Genomic DNA, 23,268 nt, shown 5'->3' with positions numbered 1-23,268 from the left:
TTTATGAGAGAAACATTTTAAAAGTGTTTCCCACATTTATTCCCACCCCCACAAGAAACAACTGTAAGAGAAACTATACTTACTACTGCGCACAATCGATCAACTGATACTCATTAGATCTTTCATAGCAAGCTTTCACACCTTCATCTTGCCAAAGTGTTTTTGTATGTTCATAGAACTCCTAAAAAAAAGACAAGGAGGGAATAAATAACCAGGGAAAATGCACAGAAAAAGGAAAACAAAAGAGCACCAAGCTTTTACATAACAAACAACTAATAAAATGATATAGTCCTTCAGAAATTTCAACCACAATTCAGTTTCTGAATTAGCCAACAACCTGAATCTCCAGTTAATCAGGTTCAGTAAATATGTCAAAACAGACACAAATAAAAGGATTAAAATCTTTTGTGAAGTCTCAAGAAATCACTCTGTAAAAATGCATTGTCATCAATACAGCAATGTGTTTCTGAGAAAACAGAAAGTGTATGCAAAACTACTATGTGTCCCACAACTAGGAGCAATACATGATGCAAAGACATGGGAAGAGGCCTTTCTCTGCTATGACAGCCTAGTTGTGGAATTCTCTCCTCTTTGATATCTGATTGACATTAATGGTGAATTAATTTTGTTAATTCACCATTAAAAGTTAAAAAGTTAAAAAGTCTTTGGCTGTAAAATCTTGACTAAAAACTCTGTCAAAAAAGTTTTCCATTTGTTTTAATTTGCTTGCAAATGTTTTATAGATTTTAGTCTGTGTTAATGTGCTCTTTGCTGCTTATGTTTTAGGAAAAAATAACATCTGAGTACTAAATCCAACTGTCAAAATGTTACCATATTTTATTCAACTGACAGTGATTGTATCTGTTTGAATACACCAATTACTTCGTTGCAAAAAGCCAATCAGATTCTTCATTTATGTTAATCACAGGGCTCTTCCAGACAGGACAAAATCCCAAGAGGAATTGGAATTGAAAATCCCAGTTCCTCTCGGGATTGAGGACACACAGCTGGCCCAGACCCTGGGATTTTGCAAGGGAGGTGGCTAGGTGCTCTCCTGTGCTGATCCAAGATCGGCACAAGTGGGCTGTCAAGACCCAGGCTACAGAACACTAATAACCATGCGCAGAGGCCAGATTCTATCTAATATCTTTATTAAAGAAATATATAAAGTCAATAAAAACAAGTGAAGAATATAGTTCAGAAGTAGACCTTTCAGGAAAGGTCAAATATAGTCCAGGAAAATAATGTCCAATATGTGATATTAGAGTCCAAAGTTATAATCCATTAACCGAAACACACACTTTGCCAAGCAATAGTGTGGGGAGATGACAAGGTCTTTTAGTCCATTGAAGCTTGACAACAAGGCTGGAAAACAAACTCGATTCTTGGCTAGAACGAGACTTGAAACGGGGCAACAAGAAGCAAGAACAAGGTCCGTGGCGAGGTCCGCGGCAAACGTGAAACAAGGCAGGCTTGGAACTTGGTCCGGGAAACAAGGAACTGGGGTTACGAAGTCCACACACGATCTCACTCCTCAAGCTGACGAATTGACTCCGCAAGGTTTCCTTTGCGGGGAAACTCCTAAATAGGGTCTCGTTTCCCGCCAGAAGAACACTTTCCCTGGAGAACAAGAAGTGAAACCCAACCCTGTCCAGATGCATGACTCCTTAGAATTTCCCAAGGGAAGCAGACCTAATCAGCTAGTTGTTTGGCTGCGATTCTGAGGCTCCGGCGATTAGCCTCCCTGGCTCCTCTATCTCTATTATAATTGTCCTTTCGGGAAAACGGGGGAGAATTCTGCCCAAGGCTTGTTTGGCTGACTTCTTGAGGGCAAACATCCTCCAGGTGCAGGGGCTCCGATTCTGGCTGAACCGGTGGAAAACCCATGTTTTCCTCCTCGTCTGCCACAATAGTACTAGGAACGGGACTACAAGGCCCATGAGACATCACATGGGCAAAGGCACTGCCAGCCTCCCCCTCCCTGCTGTCCATTTTCCCCACATCCCGGAGGAAGACTCCAACAAGACCTGAAGCCTTTTCCCCTCTCCCTTCTCCCCCGAAAGAGCCAAAAGAGAGCTTTAGGGAGGGAAGGGGGATTCCTTCTCCAAGGCCCTCTGTTGGCTCTCCAAGGAAGAAGGGAAGAGGCTTCAGCCTTGTTGGAGTCTTTCTCCAGTAAGCTAAGGGGCAAATGGAGAGCAGGGAGGGGGAGGCTGGTAGTGCCATCCCTCTTCTCGAGACTGCCAGAGCCTGAGGAGGAGGTATTGCTGTGAAAACAGACAATGGGACCACAGAAGGTAATCTCAAGAGTCTGTTTCCATATGCCCCATACCTCTAAAGATCTGGGCCTTCAGGAAAAGTCCGGATTTTTAGAGATATTTTTAAAACCTGGATTAAATCGAATAAATTCAGTTTACTCAAGTTGTAAATGGATTAGCCCGAAAAGTCATCTGGACACCTCAGGCTAATCTGTTTCCTAGGTCACGTTTTAGGGTTGTGTAGAAGGGGGCATGGTTTCACTGACTTTTACTCCATTTTCCTGTCTTTCCCTGAATTAGTCACATTTATCTGATTTTCCAGAAAGTGGCAATCCCAACATGGTTGCTAATATTTCTACATATAAAAGTAATTTTCGATATTTAATGAACAGCTATATTTTTTAAATTAACACCTTTTCTATATTTGTTATGCAAATAATTTTTGTTGAGATGATAACAATAACAATGGAAGTGATGCATATGTAACTACTGACAACCCAATGTAATTTTTAAATAGCCTATTCTTCATTATTCATGAGTTAAACTTTAAATACAGGATAGAACATATAGAACAAGACAAAAATAAGTATACTTTATCAATAAATTGAGAACCAAAAAAAAAGGAATTTTGAGAAAACATTTGGAAACTGTCAAAGCTTCTTAGAGACTTCCATTAAGTTAAGAATTCTGTACCATTCACCTATATTGATTTGTTTTAAAATCCAATACAACAAAATTCAAATGCACATAGTTGTGATATCTCTTCATTAGAACAACCAAAAGGCACAAAATATATTATGCAAGTTTTGGAAACAAACTGACTTCTTTCTTAGTCAAATGATGTTACAAAATTCTGTCTGAAGCAGCAAGATCTGGTGTAAATATAACTCAGTTTTGATTGTCCTTTTAAATGAGATAACTACTGTAAGTATACTTCCGTGTAACTATCTTGTCAGTTATTCCACTTTCACATCTTAAAAGAGCAGCATGTGGCCTCACATAATTACACTATACTAATTTGTCTGGAAAGCACTGCTAAATTAAGATTAAATATAAAATTTCCTGTCATCTTACCCTACCAGTTGCCTAAGGGGTGGTATAGGGCAAGACCGAAGCTCCTGTTATTTATTCAACCAAATAATCCTTTAAATACAAACTTTTCAAGTCTTAAATTGATCTCTAAATAATGGGATGTGTTTTCAAGCAGCATTCTTTCTCCAGAAGTAATAAAACACATAAGGACAAGAGGGTAAGGCATAAAGATGGTACCCTGAGGCACCGAAGGAACGTCATGTGGAGTGTGAGCTATAGAGTTAAAGCTATAGCTAACAAGTTAGATCAATTCAGATTCTACTTTTCTTGATAGCAACATCTTCTAAAGTGGACTACACTCCAGGAGCAGTTATGCTATCTTTCTGGGGTGGTTATTAACTTTCCACGTAAAATGAGAAAAGGTTGTTAAGTCCATAATCTTTGAACTTCTTGACTAAGATCCCAAAAAGCAACTACAGTTGGTGATATAAAAATATCTGAGATATGCACCGCATGAATTATGTTTCAGTTGGCAATTTTCCAACTTAAATGAACTCTACTCCCAAAGATGCTAATACAAGTTATTTGGCTGTAATGAGTGAAAATTCTGATTGCATATTAGTTACAAATTCTTTAGTTAGAAATTATATTAATTACAAATTCAGTGAAAAATTAGGTGGACTTTTCTGCTTCAACTAATGTATCTCCCCCCCCCCTCCAAAAAAAAAAGTTTCGTTTACAACATTTGCATTAGACACAGCAACCTTTATAGTGGCCATTTGTACATGGCCAAAAGATGGAAAAAGCAAAATGAGTGCAGTTTTAGAAATATGGTAAATACTCATGTTCAAATCTAGAAATTTTAGTAACAAAATCAAAACAAAAAACCTGGGTTGACTTATCCATGGGTTAATATAAGTAATTTAATTATTATTTTAAAAAAAGGAGTATCCCCTTCTCTGGTGAGATTTCGACGATGCTGGGATCTGCCAGGTGTGCGCCAGTGGGGTAGGCGAGCATCGGCGTGAAGCAGCCTCCAATGAGGCCGGTAAGGACTGTTTACCAGTACTGGCGATGGGTATGGAGCCAGCCTTTTTCTTTTCCCATGACTTGTTTCTCCATTTTGTAGACAGACTGGAAGGTCTTTCCTGGCGTTGGAGAGATTGGTGACAGGAGGGGTTGAATTGTTGCTTCCGTCTGTGTGCTCTTCAACACCTCCTGGGCCCTCTTGAAGGCATCATCACGGAGGAGGCTGAAGGCGGATTGATGTGATCGATCTGGAGGATCTTACTGATGCCATCATGCTCGATGCCGATGGGGGTTGGGCTGGAGGCTTCATGGCCTTCTTAGAAGCTTTCAAGGTTCTCAATGTTGTGGAGGACTTCAATGAAGCTTTCGGTGGAGCTTCGCCACAGCCTTTGTCGAGCCCAAGGTTGACAGCTGTGTTGCCATGGAGGGGGCTAAGGCCTGCTTTAGAGCAACACCCGAAGGTGCAAAGTTCTGTTCCTCCTGGACTGCACCATAAGGGCTTGGCAGTGCAGGCATGAGCTAACAAAGTGTGTGTCTCAGAGCTAGAGGAGACACTTCGAGTCACCATCAGAGTCCGGTATCTTTGACGCACACTGAATACATCTCTTGAATATCATTTTTGACATAGCGACTGGAGTTCTGAAGAGCTGCTGCAGCGGAAGAAAAAACTGGGGTGTGAGGAGCCGGGGCTCCTTTTATGCCCATGGGAAGAATTGGGGGGGGGGGGCTATTTTAAAGTAAAATAGCTTGGGATGCTGCAGTTAAGAGCCTGCACAAGTGCAGTATACTCCACAAGTGTGCATTCACAGAGAACTCGAAGAACTATCTTTCTTCTGACTCACTGCTACTGCCAGCTCCTCAAGCCACTCATAGCAAGGAGATTTACATCTAGCTATTTCCCCATATCCAGTCACAGATTGAGGACATCATTGGTGTCCCTGAGAGGTCTCAAGGGATGATATGCTCATTCTGCACCTGGCTAAATTCCCATGGCCAGTCAATTATCTGTTCTCCCTGCTCTTGAAGACCACTGAATGGCTGTGGATTGGGGGGGGGGGGGTAATAAAAACAAAATGGTGAATCAGAGAAGTGGCCTTTGGTCACTGTGAAGGAAGGAAAAAAATACCAAGCTCCAAAACAGCAATTTAAAAAAGATACACACAGGCATATATTGAATGTAAGCTTGCATATGTCGCTAACAGGATGCTAGCTGGATTCTTTTAAAAATAAAGTTATTATTATTATTATTATTATTATTATTATTATTATTATTATTATTATTATTCATACAATAGGGGTAGGAATTGTATGATCCCCAGGAACGGTTGAAATGCAGCTCTCAACAGCCCTAGCCAGCATAACTAATGGTGACAAATGTTGGGAGTTGCACAATTAAGAGTGCTGCACAGTTCCCACCTCTGTGTGTGTGCAAAAGAATTTGAAGGGATACCTGAGGAAAAATACCCAAGGTGTTTTATTTGCGTCACGTCAATAACCCTGAAGTGAAAGATTAAGAAAAATGAATTACCTCAGAAAACAATGGTAATACAGAGATGTGGATTTTTCAAACTAGGAAGATCATCAATCAAAGCCAGAACTTTTCTGGACTTTACTTTGACCAAGGGGTTGCAAACAACTTTCAAAGAAGCTATTAAGAAGCTGAAGTAGTAGCTGTTTCTGCAATCTGTTGGAAAACACATCTCAATTCTCTCAAGGGCTCACTATCCCCTCAGTATTACTGGAGTTCTTCAGAAAACAGATATGAAGAATAAGAAAGTTGGAGGAATTCCTTGTTTCTCCAGTCTGCTAAAAGAATGCCTTAAAACAATGGTAGTGGTACTACACTGAAAAGACTAAAATAGGGCTCCCTAGCTAGCCATAGCAATTGTCAGAGACAACAGATATTACTATTACCTAAAATGCAACTCCTGGTTCACAGGCTAATATAGTTATATTTCTGAAATGACCTAGAAAACCAACAACTCAGATAAAACATCATTAAATATGACCAGTAGAGGGTGCAAAGAATGAAAAAAATGCAGAGGGGAATATTTTGTACAGAACCTAGTAAATTAACATTTTTCAAGCCTAAATCCTCTTATATTGGGGTCAACATCTCCCCAATTTCACAAACTGTCAAAAGAATGGGCCCAACGTACACACTACCATAGCTTAGAAGGTTTGGGCTCATTGCTACATATGTGATATACAGACAGTCCTCAAACATCCGATTCCTAGTTACAAAGAGGGGTGAGACAACAGGAAGTGAGAGGAAAGGGAAATTAACTCCTGTTAGAATTATTATGGGAAAAGATGTCTACACTGAAAATGTACCCCCAATCCTTGTTTTTATGACAACCCAAATTTTTCAAAATCCAATTGTCACAGGAAAGTGAGGTTAAATTTTCAGAACAGGGGCACAGACAGAAAACAAACACCACAGGGATGTTAACCCTTCCCTATGTTATCAAAAGCTAACACACACACACACACACACAGTAGACTCTCACTTATCCAACATAAACGGGCCGGCAGAACGTTGGATAAGCAAATATGTTGGATAATAAGGAGGGATTAAGGAAAAGCCTATTAAACATCAAATTAGATTATGATTTTACAAATCAAGCACCATGTTGTACCACAAATTTGACAGAAAAAGTAGTTCAATACGCAGTAATGCTATGTAGTAATTACTGTATTTACGAATTTAGCACCAAAATGTCACAATATATTGAAAACATCGACTACAAAAATGTGTTGGATAATCTAGAATGTTGAATAAGCGAGTGTTGGATAAGTGAGACTCTACTGTATATATAGTTGGAGTTTCACTTTAAAATGTACCTGTTCCGACCTACAAACAAATTCAACTGAAGAACTATTCTACAGAACCTATCTTGTTTGTAACCCGGGAACTGCTTATACCACCCAATGGGCTGGGCATGCCTTGAATGGCTTACAATTTTGCGTATATAGTTTAATATTTTAGTGCTTCAAGTTTTAAGAACTTAAATGGTTTAACTTTTTTTGCATTTACAGTAGAGTCCTGCTAATCCGAGTTCTGCTAATCTGACACTCCATATTATCCAAGGCAAAGGAGCGAGCAAGTGAGTGAAGGAGGGCAGCATAGGCCCTTCCCCGCTCGCTCGCTCCTTTGCCAGGCTGGGCCCCGGCCTGATGAAGGAGCCGAGGGACAGAGGGCGGGTGAGAGGAGGGCGGCAAAGGCCCTCCCTCCCTACCTTGCTCCTTTGCCAGGCTGGGCCCCAGCAACACCGGAGCCCGGCCTGGCGAAGGAGACGAGGGACGGTGGGCGGGTGAGATAATGAGGGCGACAAAGGCCCTCCCTTGCTCACTTGCTCCTTCGCCATGCTGGGCTCCGGTGCTGCCAGAATCCATCATGGCGAAGGACCGAGGAAGCTAGCGAGTGAGGGAGGGAGGGCCTTTGCCAGGCTGGACCCCAGCAACACTGGAGCCCGGCCTGGTGAAGGAGCCGAAGGATGGGCAAGCGAAGGAGGGAGGCAAAGGTCCTCTGTGACTCCCTCACTCACTCCTTCGCCAGGCCGGGCCCTGGTGCTGCTGGGACCTGGCGTGGCAAAGGAGCCGAGGGACAGAGGCAGGCGAGCGAAGGAGGGTAGCAAAGGCTCTCCCTCGCTCACCCTCTCGCTTACTCACCCCACCAGGTCCCGGTCCTGCCATCGCCGCTACTGGGACCCAGCCTGGTAAGTGAGTGAGGGAGGGAGGGTGGGTGAACGAGCACCCACCCTGTTATCCATCAGTTTCGCTTATCCGTCATTCTGCCCGCCAGTTTATGACGAATAAGTGAGACTTTACTGTACATATTTTTATGTATTCACATTATTTTAATTAGTATTGTTTTGTATTTATTGTTCGCTGCCTTGAGTGCATACATTATTTCTTTACATACGCAAGACACATACACACTCCCAGAAAGTTTTCCATATAAATCCAAAGCTTACGAAGCCATCCCTGTCATATCTTGTAATAAGCACATTAGCAACGAAGAGAAATAGTCTAGTTCTTTCATGCTGATTCTTGTTGCCACAACATCAACCCATCTGCTGTCACATTATAGTACAGCATCCAAGGCAACTACAGCAATGTAGGTATTCCTGAAATTATATATTGGAACCTTTTACTAGAAGCACTCTAGGTATTCTATTCTGCTATGCACAAATAACTGGACAACTCTGAGCATGAGGCAGACCACAATCATACAAATGTGGAAAAACATGATTCAAAAGATATTATCTCATCAGAATACTGTGTTGCTCTCAAGTGCATAGACTCTTGTTAACAAGAGGTGAAAGATTTTCTATAAGGTAGGCCCTCTTCTCCAAAAGTCAATTAAAATAAATATACTCTCTATATATACACTCATGTTAAGTACAGACTTTTTAATAAAAAAATAGACAGAAAAAACTGGGTTCACTACCCCATGAGTCCATGCAACTTTTATTTAAAAAGAATTGATTTCCTTCTCTAAGTGGACTGACAAAAGACAAAGAAGATGCACTGAACCTCTACTCTGTGCAGGATGGTACCACTTCTGGCCTTTCTGGGTGCCTGGGTAAAAAGATAGCAGTGACAGCCAAAGGCAGCTGGCCCCTGAGCTGATGCTGGCACTCACCCTCACCTTCAGCTCACCCTCAGATTCATGAACATTTTCCTGCTCCCCTTCTTCTTCTGAAGAGGAGGAATCCCTGCGAGTATGAGCAGTAGAATAAAACCTGAATGCAGAACGCTTTCTAAGTATAGACATAATATCTTTTCATTATTTTATTTTTATCCATTCTGTGTTTAAAGAACAACTTGTAAGCCACTGTATGTTCCCAATAGGTTCCACGGTATCTATGAAAGACTGTATGGTTTATTGAGTACATACTTGAATTGTTGGAACTAAATAACAAAAGTAAGTAGTATGTATTAATAGTTGTTAAATTTACTAAGCCAGAAAACACTTTGTACAATTGTATTAATGTTATCCAATACTTGCAGACCCTACCACCAGACGAAGACTATAAGTAGTCGAAACCGGTTGTGGATCAGGGGTCTACTCTTCTTTGAAGAAGAAACAAGAAAATAACCAAGAAAGTTGATTACCATTCATCATAGTGTGAATGCAACAGTTTGATTGGCTTTTGTAACCATTTATCTGAAATTTATATTCGTTTATTGTGTATAATACAATGTTTAATGATATTTAATACATTGTTATTCATTCTATTTAGTGGACACTTGTTAGTTCAAGTCCTTGGGAACCCCCCTTTTTTTCTTAAAGCTCTTATTTCCCCATTATCTGCTTTACCTTTTGAAGAGCAAAATATCATTCTAAAGCGCCTGATGATGCGGAGATTGGTTTTAGTAGACAAGCAACACTCAAACTAATATAAACCAACTGAGATGGAAGGGATTATAAAGGAAGAATCTGCTTACCCAGACAAGGAGAAAACATATAAGAATGAAGGATGTCTTACTGCTACTTATCAGGGAAAAGGCAAAATACCTTAAGAATAAAAGAAACTATAACTTCAATCAACACTACGCAACCCACAACTATGTCAACTATGCTAAATGCAAGACCCTGCGCATGGACCGAGATGAAATTTTTGGAAGATCAGGAGTCAGGATAGCCAATAGAAGAGAGCGAGCCTGCATACCAACCACGGTTCGAGATCTTTTCAATGTTAGCAGACTCAACTCACAGATGGGTATGATTGAAATTTTAAATGAAGATGTAGACACCCAGAGGATAGGGAAAGTTTATTTATCGTGTCAAAAGCAAACAAAGGGTACATTTGTAATGTATTTAGAAACACAGAGTTTTAAAAACATGGCATTATACTAAATGTCCTTTGACCAGATGCTGGCCACTTGGAGCGCCTCTGGTGTTGCTATAAGAAGGTCCTCTATTGTGCATGTGGCAGGGCAGACTGCATTGTAAAAGGTGGTCTGTGGTTTGCTCTTCTCCACACTCGCATGTCACAGACTCCACTTTGTGGTCCCATTTCTTAAGGTTGGCTCTGCATCTCGTGGTGCCAGAGTGGTCTGTTCAGTGCCTTCCAAGTCGCCCAGTCTTCTGTATGCCCAGGGGGGAGTTTCTCATTCAGTATCAGCCATGGCTTGAGGTTCCAGATTTTAGCCTGCCACTTTTGGACTCTCGCTAGCTGAGGTGTTCCTGCGAGTAGATCTTAGAAAACTATTTCTTGATTTAAGGCATTGGCGTGCTGGCTGATATCTGAACAGGGGATGGGCCGGAAATGTCACTGCCTTGGTCCTTTCATTATTCACTGCTACTTCCTGGCGGATGTCAGGTGGTGCAATACCAGCTAAACAGTATAACTTCTCCAGTGGTGTGGGGCGTAGACATCCTGTGATAATTTGGCATGTCTCATTAAGAACCACATCTACTGTTTTAACATGGTGAGATGTGTTCCACACTGGGCATGCATATTTAGCAGCAGAGTACCAAAACGCAAAGGCAAATGTCTTTAATGTCTCTGGTTGTGATTCCCAGATTGTACCAGTCAGCTTCCGTATGATATTATTTCTAGCACCCACTTTTTGCTTGATATTCAAGCAGGGCTTCTTGTAAGCCAGAGCACGGTCCAGTGTGACTCCCAGGTATTTCGGTGTGCTGCAATGCTCCAGTGGGATTCCTTCCCAAAAAATCCTCAGAGCTTGAGATGCTTGTCTGTTCTTAAGATGAAAAGCACATGTCTGCATTTTAGATGCAGGAATCAGCTGGTATTCCCTGTGATAGGCAATAAGAGCATTTAAAGCTTCTGAGAGCTTCTGTTCAACGATTTCAAAGCCCCCTGCCTGGGTGGTGATGGCACGATCGTCAACAAAGATGAAACTCTGTCCCTTGTGGCAGTGGCTGATCATTTGCATAAATGTTAAACATTGATGGAGCAAGCACACTCCCCTGAGGCAGGCCATTCTTCTATTTTTGCCATTTGCTTCTTTGGCCCTGAAATTCAACAAAAAAGCTAGTTTTGTAGCAGATTTCCAATGAAGAGGTGGTAATCCTTTGTGATATTAAACATTTTCTCAGAAGAAGGCGATGATTTACAATGTCATAAGCTGCTGACAGGTCTATGAAGACAGTTCCTGTAAACTGCTGCCTTTCAAAACTATCTACTATGTGCTGAGTCAGGTTCAACACTTGTGATATGAAGCTTTTGCCTTTCCTGAAGCCAGTTTGCTGTGAAATCATACAAAGGTATGATTTTTTCCATAATTCTATGAAAAATTCATCTCAACAGAACTTTCTAAAGGTAGCACAACAAGGAGATTGGTCTACAGCATTTTGGGTTATTACAGGAAAGTAACCATAAAAGCCCTAAACAGCCCCAGCCTAGTTTACCAATCCAAATGCATCTCCCTCTATGAACCACCATGGAGATTAAGATCTTCCGGGGAGGCCCTGTTCTCGATCCCACCACTGTTGCAGGCACGAGTGGCGGGGATGAGAGACAGGGCCTTCTCAGTGATTGCCCCCCAGCTATGGAACTCCCTCCCTGGAGAAATTAGATCAGCCCCCTCCCTCCTGTCCTTTAGAAAAATGGTAAAGACTTGGCTGTGGAACCATGCCTTTGGGCCTTCGCAATGAGGCAATAATAGGACACCTACTCCACTGACCAGAGCCAGTATGGTGTCCTGAGTTGGTTCAAACAGCTGATTTTAAAGTAGATATAACTGATTTTAATGTTTAATGTTATTGATGTTATCAATGTTTGTGTATATTTATAATTATTTTATGCTTGCCATATATATGTTATGCTCTACCCTGAGTCCCCTTCAGGATGAGAAGGGCAGAATATAAATGTTTTAAATAAATAAGTAAGTAAAGGAGTAACCACGTGCAATTGAAAACAAAACCCTTTTCACTCATCACGCAGTGCATATTTAAAAGCCTTGAAAATAATGTACCCACCAATTTTGTCAACTCTCTCCTCTAGATCATCAGATGTATTCCAGACAAAACTTACACAACAATGGAGGCTTTTGTTTGGAGGGGGGGAATACCTGCATTTATTAGTGATACGGTATTTTATATACTGACAAAATGAGGAAGGGTATCTTCAAACAAACATCTATGCATTTTAGCATAAACGATGCATAAACTGACCATAATACAATTTTATGGTAAAATGTAAAAACACAAGAAAGACCTGTTTTCTGAATGCTTGCTATTTATTACTTATATCTTAAGAAGTCAGTGCTGCTTTAAAAGAGAGAGAGATACAGACACAAACATACAATCTACTGAAAAGTGTGGACAAGGATTACACAACTCTGCAGTTAAATTCAATTTTGTTAAAACAAAGTTCAGTGCCCCATGAAACTACATCTTTCATAACAGGAGTTTTAAATAGGTCACTGCCTAGTAAACCTTATGATTAAAGGTCGAACAAAGTCAGCAGAACCTACAAACTATCTACAGACCCACAAAGAAAATCCAACAAATGCTACGGTCAGCGAAGGACAAGAGGGATCCTTTTACCTCTGCAGGAGTCTACCGTATACGATGCAGCTGTAGACAAGTCTACATCGAGACCACCAAACGCAGCGCCCAAACACGAGTCAAAGAACATGAAAGGCACTGCAGACTAACTCAACCAGAGAAATCAGCCATAGCAGAGCACCTGATGAACCAACCTGGACACAGTATATTATTTGAGAACACAGAAATGCTTGACCACTCCAATAACTATCATGTCAGACTACACAGAGAAGCCATTGAAATTCACAAGCATGTGGACAACTTCAACAGAAAGGAGGAAACCATGAAAATGAACCAAATCTGGCTACCAGTATTAAAAAATTCAATATTCAGAACAGTAAATAAGAAGCAACACTCTGAAAACAGAGAAGTTCCAGACATGGGAACCAGGGGCAGCTAACGACTCTGAACAAAGGATGCCCCCAGGCAGGAAGAAGCCAGGAGATGAAGCTATTCAATGCTAATTAAGGTGATTAACTACAACATTCACACTGGCCTCCAACTGACAAAAAGTTATTCTCTCACCCTGGACTTTCCACAGATATATATAAACCTTCCTTGCTTAGTTTTTCCATACCTCACAACCTCTGAGGATGCCTGCCATAGATGTGGGTGAAACGTCAGGAGAGAATATTTCTAGAACATGGCCATACAGCCCGGAAAACAAACAATAACTCAAAGTCAGGCTCTTCACTTTAAAAAATGACATACGTATGGATATATATATTTCAACAGTTTAGGTTTTTTTTGTTTTTTTTTTTTAAATCCTTTGGCTCTAAAATTACAACCATGCTTTATCAACTGTGGCCATGCTGTTCACCCTCCCGTGAGCTCAGCAGTTCTTTTGTATACCACTTTCTGTTAGGCTAATAAGAATATACCTGTTGGAAGTCATCACAGAAGCACGATAAAATCTTATAAATAGGATTTTGCACATTCCATGACAATTTAGATAGATGGTTACAATATCATCTTTATTTGTTCAAATTATTAAATTTTTGCATAAATTTAATAATGGCAAATTATCACATCTCTTTCACTACTCACTTCATATACAAAAGGTATACTGTGCTACATTATCATGTCTTGATCCAGTGGAAGATGGGCACGATTAAGCTACCAGAAGGGACAATAATTTCCTACTATCAAGCTTTTCTGAGGGCTGCAAGAAAAGCCAAAATGCTTGTGAATCCTCCTGCACTTTCTTCTCGCCTTCCTTTATGTTGCACTCTTTAGGAGTATTTATATGTCAAAAACAGTTACGTTGCAGAAGAAATGCAAGACTGTAATCCGGGAAACCAGCTTGAAAGCATCTGGATAAGAATCAAGGGAACCGGGACTCAAAAAGATCTTGTCGTGGGTGTCTACTACAGACCTCCGAGTCAGGATGAAGGACTTGATGAAGCCTTCTGTCAACAGCTGACCAAACAGGCACAAAGAAGAGATATAGTAGTCATGGGCGATTTCAATTATTCCGATATTTGCTGGAAAACAAACTCAGCCGAGAGTACAAAGTCCAACAAATTCCTCACTTGCCTTGCAGACAATTTTATGGTCCAGAAGGTAGAAGAGGCAACAAGGGGATCAGCAACTCTTGATCTAATCTTAACAAATGTGGAAGACCTGATCAATACAGTTGAAGTGGTTGGATGCTTAGGGGCAAGTGACCATGTACTCCTGGAGTTTGCAATACAAAGGAATGCTGAAACTAAGACAAGTCAAACACGCATTCTCGACTTTAAGAGAGCTGACTTCCAAAAAATGAAGGAATTACTGAGCGGCATTCCATGGATGCCAATATTAAAAAACAAGGGAGTTAAGGATGGATGGGAGTTTTTCAAAAGTGAAATACTCAAGGCGCAAATGCAAACAGTGCCAACAAAGAAGAAAAATAAGACAAGTGCAAAGAAGCCAGAATGGATGTCCAAAGAACTTCTAACTGAGCTAAAACTCAAAAGTGACATGCACAAGAAGTGGAAAAGGGGAGAAATTACCAAAGAAGAATTCAAACGTATAGCCAACACCTGTAGGGAAAAGGTTCGCAAGGCTAAAGCACAAAATGAGCTCAGGCTTGCCAGGGACATAAAAAACAACAAAAAAGGCTTTTTTGCTTACGTTGGTAGAAAAAGGAAGAAAAAGGAGGCGATAGGGCCTCTGCAAGGAGAAGATGGGGTGATGGCGACAGGGGACAGGGAAAAGGCAGAACTGCTCAATGCCTTCTTTGCCTCGGTCTTCTCACAAAAAGAAAGCCATCTTCAAACTCAGCAACATGGAATGGACGAAGGATTGGGGGAAATCCAACCCCAAATAGGGAAACAAGTTGTCCAGGAACACCTGGCCTCTCTAAACGAATTCAAGTCCCCAGGGCCAGATCAGCTACATCCAAGAGTATTGAAGGAATTAGCGGAAGTTATTTCAGAACCACTAGCAATTATCTTCGAGAGTTCTTGGAGAACGGGAGAAGTCCCAGCAGATTGGAGGAGGGCGAATGTGGTCCCTATCTTCAAGAAGGGAAAAAAGAACGACCCAAACAATTACCGTCCGGTCAGCCTCACATCGATACCAGGCAAGATTCTGGAAAAGATCATCAAGGAAGTGGTCTGAGAACACTTAGAAACAAATGCGGTCATTGCTAATAGTCAACACGGATTTACCAAAAACAAGTCATGCCAGACTAATCTGATCTCTTTTTTCGATAGAGTTACGAGTAGGGTCGATACAGGGAATGCTGTGGATGTAGCCTACCTGGATTTCAGTAAGGCCTTCGACAAAGTCCCCCACGACCTTCTGGCAAATAAACTAGTAAAATGTGGGCTAGACAAAACTACGGTTAGGTGGATCTGTAATTGGCTAAGCGAACGAACCCAAAGGGTGCTGACCAATGCGTTGTCTTCATCATGAAAAGAAGTGACAAGTGGCGTGCCGCAGGGCTCCGTCCTGGGCCCGGTTCTGTTCAACATCTTTATTAACGACTTAGACGAAGGGTTAGAAGGCACGATCATCAAGTTTGCAGACGACACAAAACTGGGAGGGATAGCTAACACTCCAGAAGACAGGAGCAGAATTCAAAACGATCTTGACAGACTAGAGAGATGGGCCGAAACTAACAAAATGAAGTTCAACAGGGACAAATGCAAGATACTTCATTTCGGCAGAAAAAATGGAAATCAAAGATACAGAATGGGGGACGCCTGGCTTGACAGCAGTGTGTGCGAAAAAGACCTTGGAGTCCTCGTGGACAACAAGTTAAACATGAGCCAACAATGTGATGCAGCAGCTAAAAAAGCCAACGGGATTCTGGCCTGCATCAATAGGGGTATAGCGTCTAGATCCAGGGAAGTCATGCTCCCCCTCTATTCTGCCTTGGTCAGACCACACCTGGAATACTGCGTCCAATTCTGGGCACCACAGTTGAAGGGAGATGTTGACAAGCTGGAAAGCGTCCAGAGGAGGGCGACTAAAATGATTAAGGGTCTGGAGAACAAGCCCTATGAGGAGCGGCTTAAAGAGCTTGGCATGTTTAGCCTGCAGAAGAGAAGGCTGAGAGGAGACATGATAGCCATGTACAAATACGTGAAGGGAAGTCATAGGGAGGAGGGAGCAAGCTTGTTTTCTGCTGCCCTGCAGACTAGGACACGGAACAATGGCTTCAAACCACAGGAAAGGAGATTCCACCTGAACATCAGGAAGAACTTCCTCACTGTGAGGGCTGTTCGACAGTGGAACTCTCTCTCCCGGGCTGTGGTGGAGGCTCCTCCCTTGGAGGCTTTTAAGCAGAGGCTGGATGGCCATCTGTCGGGGGTGCTTTGAATGCGATTTCCTGCTTCTTAGCAGGGGTTGGACTGGATGGCCCATGAGGTCTCTTCCAACTCTACTATTCTATGATTCTATCTTCTAGCAACTGGAGTTTGCTTATGCTAAAATATCTAGAGAATCCACAAAAAATAGGGCTGTGGTGGCACAATGGGTTAAACTGCTGAGCTGCTGAACTTGCTGACCATAAGGTTGGCAATTTGAATCTATGGGATGAGGTAAGCTCCTGCTGTTAGCCCCAGCTTCTGCCAACCTAGCAGTTCAAACACATGCAAATATGAGAAGATCAATAGGTAGTGCTCTGGTGGGAAGGTAACAGCACTCCATGCGGTCATGGCGGCCACATGACCTAAGAGGATCTTTGGCTTGGAAATGGAGATGAGCACCACCTCCCAGAGCCAGAGATGAGCACCACCCCTCAGAGCCGGAAAGGAAAGCCTTCACCTTTATCTGTGTTTTGTTGTTTCTAGGCATTGAATGTTTGCCTTTGTGTATGCTAGAATCCACTCTAAGTCCCCTTGGGGAAATAGGGCAGAATACAAATAAAGAATTATTATTATTATTATTATTGACACAACGACGTTGTATGACACAGCAAACAAGATAGATATGCTGGATTTCGTTTCACAAAACCACAAGTCGAACACTTCCCAAGTGTCTAGGACTGTGTGATGTATTTTCGGATGATGCGTGCAGATCCCAGCAGGGTGGCCTTTTGCAGTTGGCAGATCGTAATTTTGTCAATGTCTATTGATTCCAAATGCCGGCTGAGATCTTTTGGCACGGCACCCAGTGTGCCCATCACCACCGGGACCACCTGCACTGGTTTCTGTCAGAGTCTTTGAAGTTCAATCTTGAGGTCCTGATAGCGGCTGAGTTTTTCCTGTTGTTTTTCATCAATGCGACTGTCACCTGGGATGGCAACATCAATTATCCAAACCTTGTTCTTTTCCACAACTGTGATGTCTGGCGTGTTGCGTTCCAGAACTTTGTCAGTCTGGATTCGGAAGTCCCACAGTATCTTTGCGCGCTCATTCTCCAATACTTTTGCTGGTTTGTGATCCCACCAGTTCTTTGCTGCTGGCAGGTGGTACTTGAGGCATAAGTTCCAATGAATCATTTGGGCCACACAGTTGTGCCTCTGTTTGTAGTCTGTCTGTGCAATTTTCTTACAGCAGCTGAGGATATGATCAATGGTTTCTTCAGCTTCCTTGCACAGTCTGCATTTTGGGTCATCAGCTAATTTTTCGATCTTGGCCTTAATTGAATTTGTTCTGATGGCTTGCTCCTGGGCTGCAAGGATCAGGCCTTCTGTCTCCTTCTTCAGGGTCCCATTCGTGAGCCAGAGCCAGGTCTTCTCCTTATCAGCTTTTCCTTCAATTTTGTCAAGGAACTTTCCATGCAGTGTTTTGTTGTGCCAGCTGTCAGCTCTAGTTTGTAGTGCAGTTTTCTTGTACTGGTTTTTTGTCTGTTGTGTTTTGAGGAGTTTCTGATTTTTGACTTCAATCAAAGCAGGTTCTTCACTTTGCTTTACATATTCTGCCAGGGCATGTTCTCCTTCTTTGACTGCTTGTTTTACTTGTAAGAGTCCTCTGCCCCCGATCTTCTAGGCAGATATAGCCGGTCAACATTACTGCGAGGGTGCAGTGAATGATGAATGGTCATGAGTTTTCTTGTTTTTCTGTCCAAAATTGTCCAGTTCCGCCTGTGTCCAATTTATAATGCCAGCAGTATATCTTATGACATATTATTATTATTATTATTATTATTATTATTATTATTATTATTATTATTATTATTATTAAAATGTCAATGCAAGTTTGCTAGGCATACTTATCCTTTCCATTGTAAGTTATAAGTCCCATTTTCCATGTTTATGAAGACAGCAGAAATTTCAAAATCTGCCTGGATTCAAAACAACTCCGTTTTTATAATCTTTTTGGCCTAGTAAAGTGAAGATCTAGTGGTTCTACAATGTTCTAGGAGATACAGTATTTTTGTGTGCATATCATATTTTGCCTAGTCACCAATTTCAACAGCTTCTGCATTCCTCTTCAGTGCTGCATGTTAACAGCTTACAATAGTCAGAACTAATATTATCTTAAAGAAACTGAACATTTTACTTGTAGTAAAATATCCGTAGCCAGAGGTGTACTTGTGACATTCTGGGGCTGACTACAGAATCTTTGGCCTTTTATTTTTCAAAACCAGTTTAGAAATTTTATAATGTTTTCATAGTACTCTCATGTTTACAAACAAGAATGTTGGAATATTTTGGGGTAATAATTCCTTCTTAAATTGCATAATACATCCCAATAGGGCAGTGGTTCTCAACCTGTGGGTCCCCAGATGTTTTGGCCATTAACTCCTAGAAATCCTAACAACTGGTAAACTGGCTGGGATTTCTGGGAGTTGCAGGCCCAAACACCTGGGGACCCACAGGTTGAGAACCACTGTAATAGGTCAAGAAAGAAGTGTAAATAACATCATTTATTAACTATTATCACCTCCCAAAAAGATCATCTTGGCTTTCTTTAATTTATGGTATACTTGTGTATCATGCAAGGGATCTATTCCAGGATCCTTTATGGAACACGAAATTCATGTATAATCTTGAAACCACTTTTTCTGATCTGCAAAGAGCATTTGTCTTGGATTCCGGCCGAAACACATCACAGAATCGTGCAAGAGGACCTAGTGAAGCATAGGGAAATGTTCTCTTTTGGAATCCAATGCAATTCTATGATCAAGCATAGAATCTCACTGGAGGCCTAGAAAGAACACTTCTCACTAAGGTATTCAAAGTTCTTTGCATATATAGTGTTCCCTCATTACTTTGCATATATAGTGTTCCCTCACTCCCTCACTCACTTTTTGCGGATTCACTGTTTCGCGGTTTTTCAATAAACTCTAAAAGACTATTATAAATCATAAAAAAATACAATTTACAGTCTAAGGAAGGGAGAAAGGAGAAGCCGAAGGGAGAGAAAAGGAACCCAAGCGGCAACAAGAGGAGAAGGAGGTGATTTATCCACACATGATTGGTTGATAAAGACTTAAAATAGTGTATAACTACTAAAATAATGTATAAATATTAAAATAAATACAGCCTCCCTACTTCGCAGATTTTCACTCATTGCGGGTGGTCCTAGAACCTAACCCCAGCGATAAGTGAGGGAACACTGTACAGTACTGTAATGGAAACACAACCAGCTAGCTTGCAGACCATTCTCTTTCAGCTTCTTGTTCACATTTCTAATGTTTTAGGAAAATTGGGAGCTTGGGTCCCCTCATTATTTATTTCATTTTTCCTTCAATTCTGTTTGTGCTTTTAATGCACTGCACTTTCCTCTCTTGTTTATCTGATAATTCTGAGTAGTTCATAATATTTTAAATACAGAGCCCTGCAAACTACTGATCTTCTAGAAAGTTACCATTAAGAGAAACAATAATTTCGGATGATTGGTATTAATAATTGTTCATCCTCAATATCACACAAGCATATTTTCTGGTGTTGCTGCTCTAAATCTAGATAGATTTTGGAAAATAATAAAATTAATACCTAAGGGTGTTTTTTTTTGTTTTTTTAATATTCAGATTTAACCCCCCCCCCCCAAAAAAAAAAACCCAACCCTTAACTCTGGGACAATGTTATGAAGGGATGCATCAACAGGAAAACTAACCAAGATTACATTGTGAAAAAAGCAATGTTTAGTTGCAATAAATATTATTACTAGTACAACTGAAGCAGACATGGAAGAGTAGCAAAAAGTTCAACCTGTTTTAAAAAAACTGAAGATCTTTTCAAAACTCGCCTACTCACGTTTGCTTCGAGAGAGAGCTATTCTGAGCATGCATTCCTGAAAGAACAGTTTGTATAAAGAGGACAAAGTGCACATGCAATTGGGAAGGCAGGAACTGAAGGAAAAACAACACAGAAAAACAAGGAAAAAGAGAAGGGCAAATCCCCTTGTGCTCTTTGCAACTTGATGAGTGCGTTACACTTGTTGATTCAATGACCATAGAAAGAAAACAGCAGATTTAGCCATGACTTTTGATTTTACAATAAAGTAAGCGATCCACATTTGCTGGGCTTATGGGCACGGGACCTCCCATGAAAATAAAAAACCATTAATAAACAAATTGCTATTTTTTAACCTGAGAGTATACATCTATTGGAATTTCTTGACTCTATGGAAGAGGACCACAGAATTGCAGTGGGGGAGCTAAAGATTCCTAGAGAGAAGTTCTCTCTCTAGGTCTTCCATCACGACTGGAAAAAGCTGACCACAGAATCACAGTGAAGGAACTAGAGATTCCCAGAGAGAAAATTTTAATCAACTCTGTGAATAATCAAATCCACAAAAGCCAAAACAGTAATAAAAAAGTCCAAAGAAAATAATAGTTTAGTTCTTTGAGGTTACTGTTTATTTTTCAGTGTTAAACTGGTATTATTTACAGGACTTCTAAGAGTGATCACAATGCTTGAAAAGTCTGTGATTCAATTCATGAATCAAAAAAATTACTCAAAATTTTCTATGTCATGTGAACTACCATGAGTATGCAGGGATCAGTATAATACAGTGGGTCCCAAACTTTGCACGCCCAGCTGTCTTTGACGTCAGCTCCCAGTATTTCTGACTGTTGTCCAAGTCAGCTAGGGTTTCCAAGAACTGAAGTCCAAAACACCTGGAGGACCACCGTTTCAGCATCTCTGTCTAGCACATGTCATAGCACTAACCATTTTTAATGAAGTAATTGTAAGTTTTACATTTTGAGGATATGCAAGTGTGTATAGAAATCAATGTCCAGCAAGAGATGTGTGAACTTCATGGTTGTGGTTCATTGTACCCCCCTACCAATTAAGATCATGAGCTTTAAATCCAAACTGAAACTTTAGTTTAACCAAGAACTGGAATTACCCCACAAGTAACTCAATCCAATCTATCTTTGCTTATGAGTGAGAACAACCCCGAAAGTGTTTTCAGCCTCAAAGGGCGCATATATTTATTTCAAATTATGTAATTACTTTTGTATTATATAATTACTTTTTTACAACTATCACCAATGTAGGTAACACACTGACAAAAGGCAAAGAAGACACACATCCTTCAAATCCTTTATGATTAAAATTTTGGTGAGGAGTCAAGAGTTCAGAAGAACAAATGTAAAAAGCAAAACATGAAGTTGTAGGAATTTTGTACTATAGAATTAATGCAGCTTAATACCAGTTTAACTGTCATCGCTGAATGCTATGGAATCCTTGGTGCTGTAGTTTGGCAAAGCATTAATACTCTTTGTCAAAGAAGGATAGACCTCGGAAAACTATGACTCTCATGATTCCATAGCTTTGAGCCATGACAGTAAAGCAGTGACAAACTGCATTAACTCCACAGTGTAGATTCACAGTTTGTTTGACGATCTTTATAAGCTTATGTGTATATTTGTAAAATAGCATCAAAGGGTTAAGCTTGCAAAAACACTAAAAACCACAAAATGCTTTGCTGGCTGGGAACCTCTTTCTCACTCTAATTATTTCCAGTAAAAACCTGATTTACTGTATATTAAACAAAGTAGCTGGTTGAAGTAGTTTGAGGATGCACTGTTTCCTTTCCTTCTTAGAAAACTGTAAGATGGTGCACTGACCAGCAATACTGAACTCCAGAAATCTTCATAAGGTCATTGTTAACAGCTTTCCAATTGCCAGTATTTAATTTCTATGTATACAACTGTAGTATGAAAACGTATATGAACTAAAATGAAACCTGCACTGCATTGCTTGTGTTCCAGCCTTAGGCTCAATTGGAAACTGCCATTGCTAACCAAACCATTCAGATAATTCAACACAAAAGGTGAGGCTATACATCCAGTTCTGCAGGTGCTGTCATATTTATTTAGCAGCTAAATGAGAGGCTTTTTTTAGAAACAGGAAGTGTGTTCAGCGAGCTGGCCAGCCAGCCAACCTAACACTGTATAAAAAAGCAGTACTGTTGTACAGCCTCTCTGGATGTCTAACAAGGCCTCATTTTATCTGTGCACACACAAAGAAGAAGCCCTCTTTTCCTAACTCTCTCACAATGCATGTGTATTATAAATAACACAAGTTGAAGCAAATCTATTTTACAGAGTGTGCAGTGAGCACACTAGAATAGTAATTCTTGTTTTTGCAAACTCTCAACCAGCTAGCAGAAGTACGGCAATCCCTGTACGTTCTTCAAATACAACCAGCTATGAAGCAGAAAAAAATAAAAATAGAAGATTTTTAGAAAATGTTGTGAATGTAACAAGAACATTTAAATCCTAGTCCTTTCAGTGGCAGAGCAAAGTACCTATTCAGGCTTTCTCATTAAAATCATTGGGAAGGATAAATCTGTTTTTTGGACAACTGTATTACCCCAACAATATTAATACTTATGAATTTAAATGTTAAATTATTCATTTAGGAATATATGTATCACCCATCAAAAGAGTTCATGTATGTTTCTATGGAAACACGTACATAAAAGCAATAATAAAACTAACACAAGGAATCCCAATTAATACAACAGGCTGCGATATAAGTTTTTTAGAAAGACTGAGGAAATGAGTTTGCCTGATGGTGAATGTATAACT

At 40.6% G+C, this 23,268-nt stretch overlaps 1 protein-coding gene across 4 annotated transcripts in view; it reads right to left on the bottom strand.

Annotated features, from left to right (window-relative positions):
* gnas (GNAS complex locus) overlaps nt 1-23,268 on the bottom strand; it is a 250,385-nt gene that overhangs the window by 50,128 nt on the left and 176,989 nt on the right. For all 4 annotated transcript variants that reach the window (XM_062978978.1, XM_016997356.2, XM_062978979.1 and 1 more), the window contains exon 5: nt 84-181. In XM_062978978.1, coding sequence (XP_062835048.1) covers nt 84-181 — 98 coding nt within the window. The remainder of the gene's footprint in view (nt 1-83; nt 182-23,268) is intronic.

This window comes from Anolis carolinensis, chromosome 4 (genome assembly GCF_035594765.1).
Source record: "Anolis carolinensis isolate JA03-04 chromosome 4, rAnoCar3.1.pri, whole genome shotgun sequence".
Lineage (NCBI taxonomy): Eukaryota > Metazoa > Chordata > Lepidosauria > Squamata > Dactyloidae > Anolis > Anolis carolinensis.
This window is presented reverse-complemented; position numbering and strand designations above follow the sequence as displayed.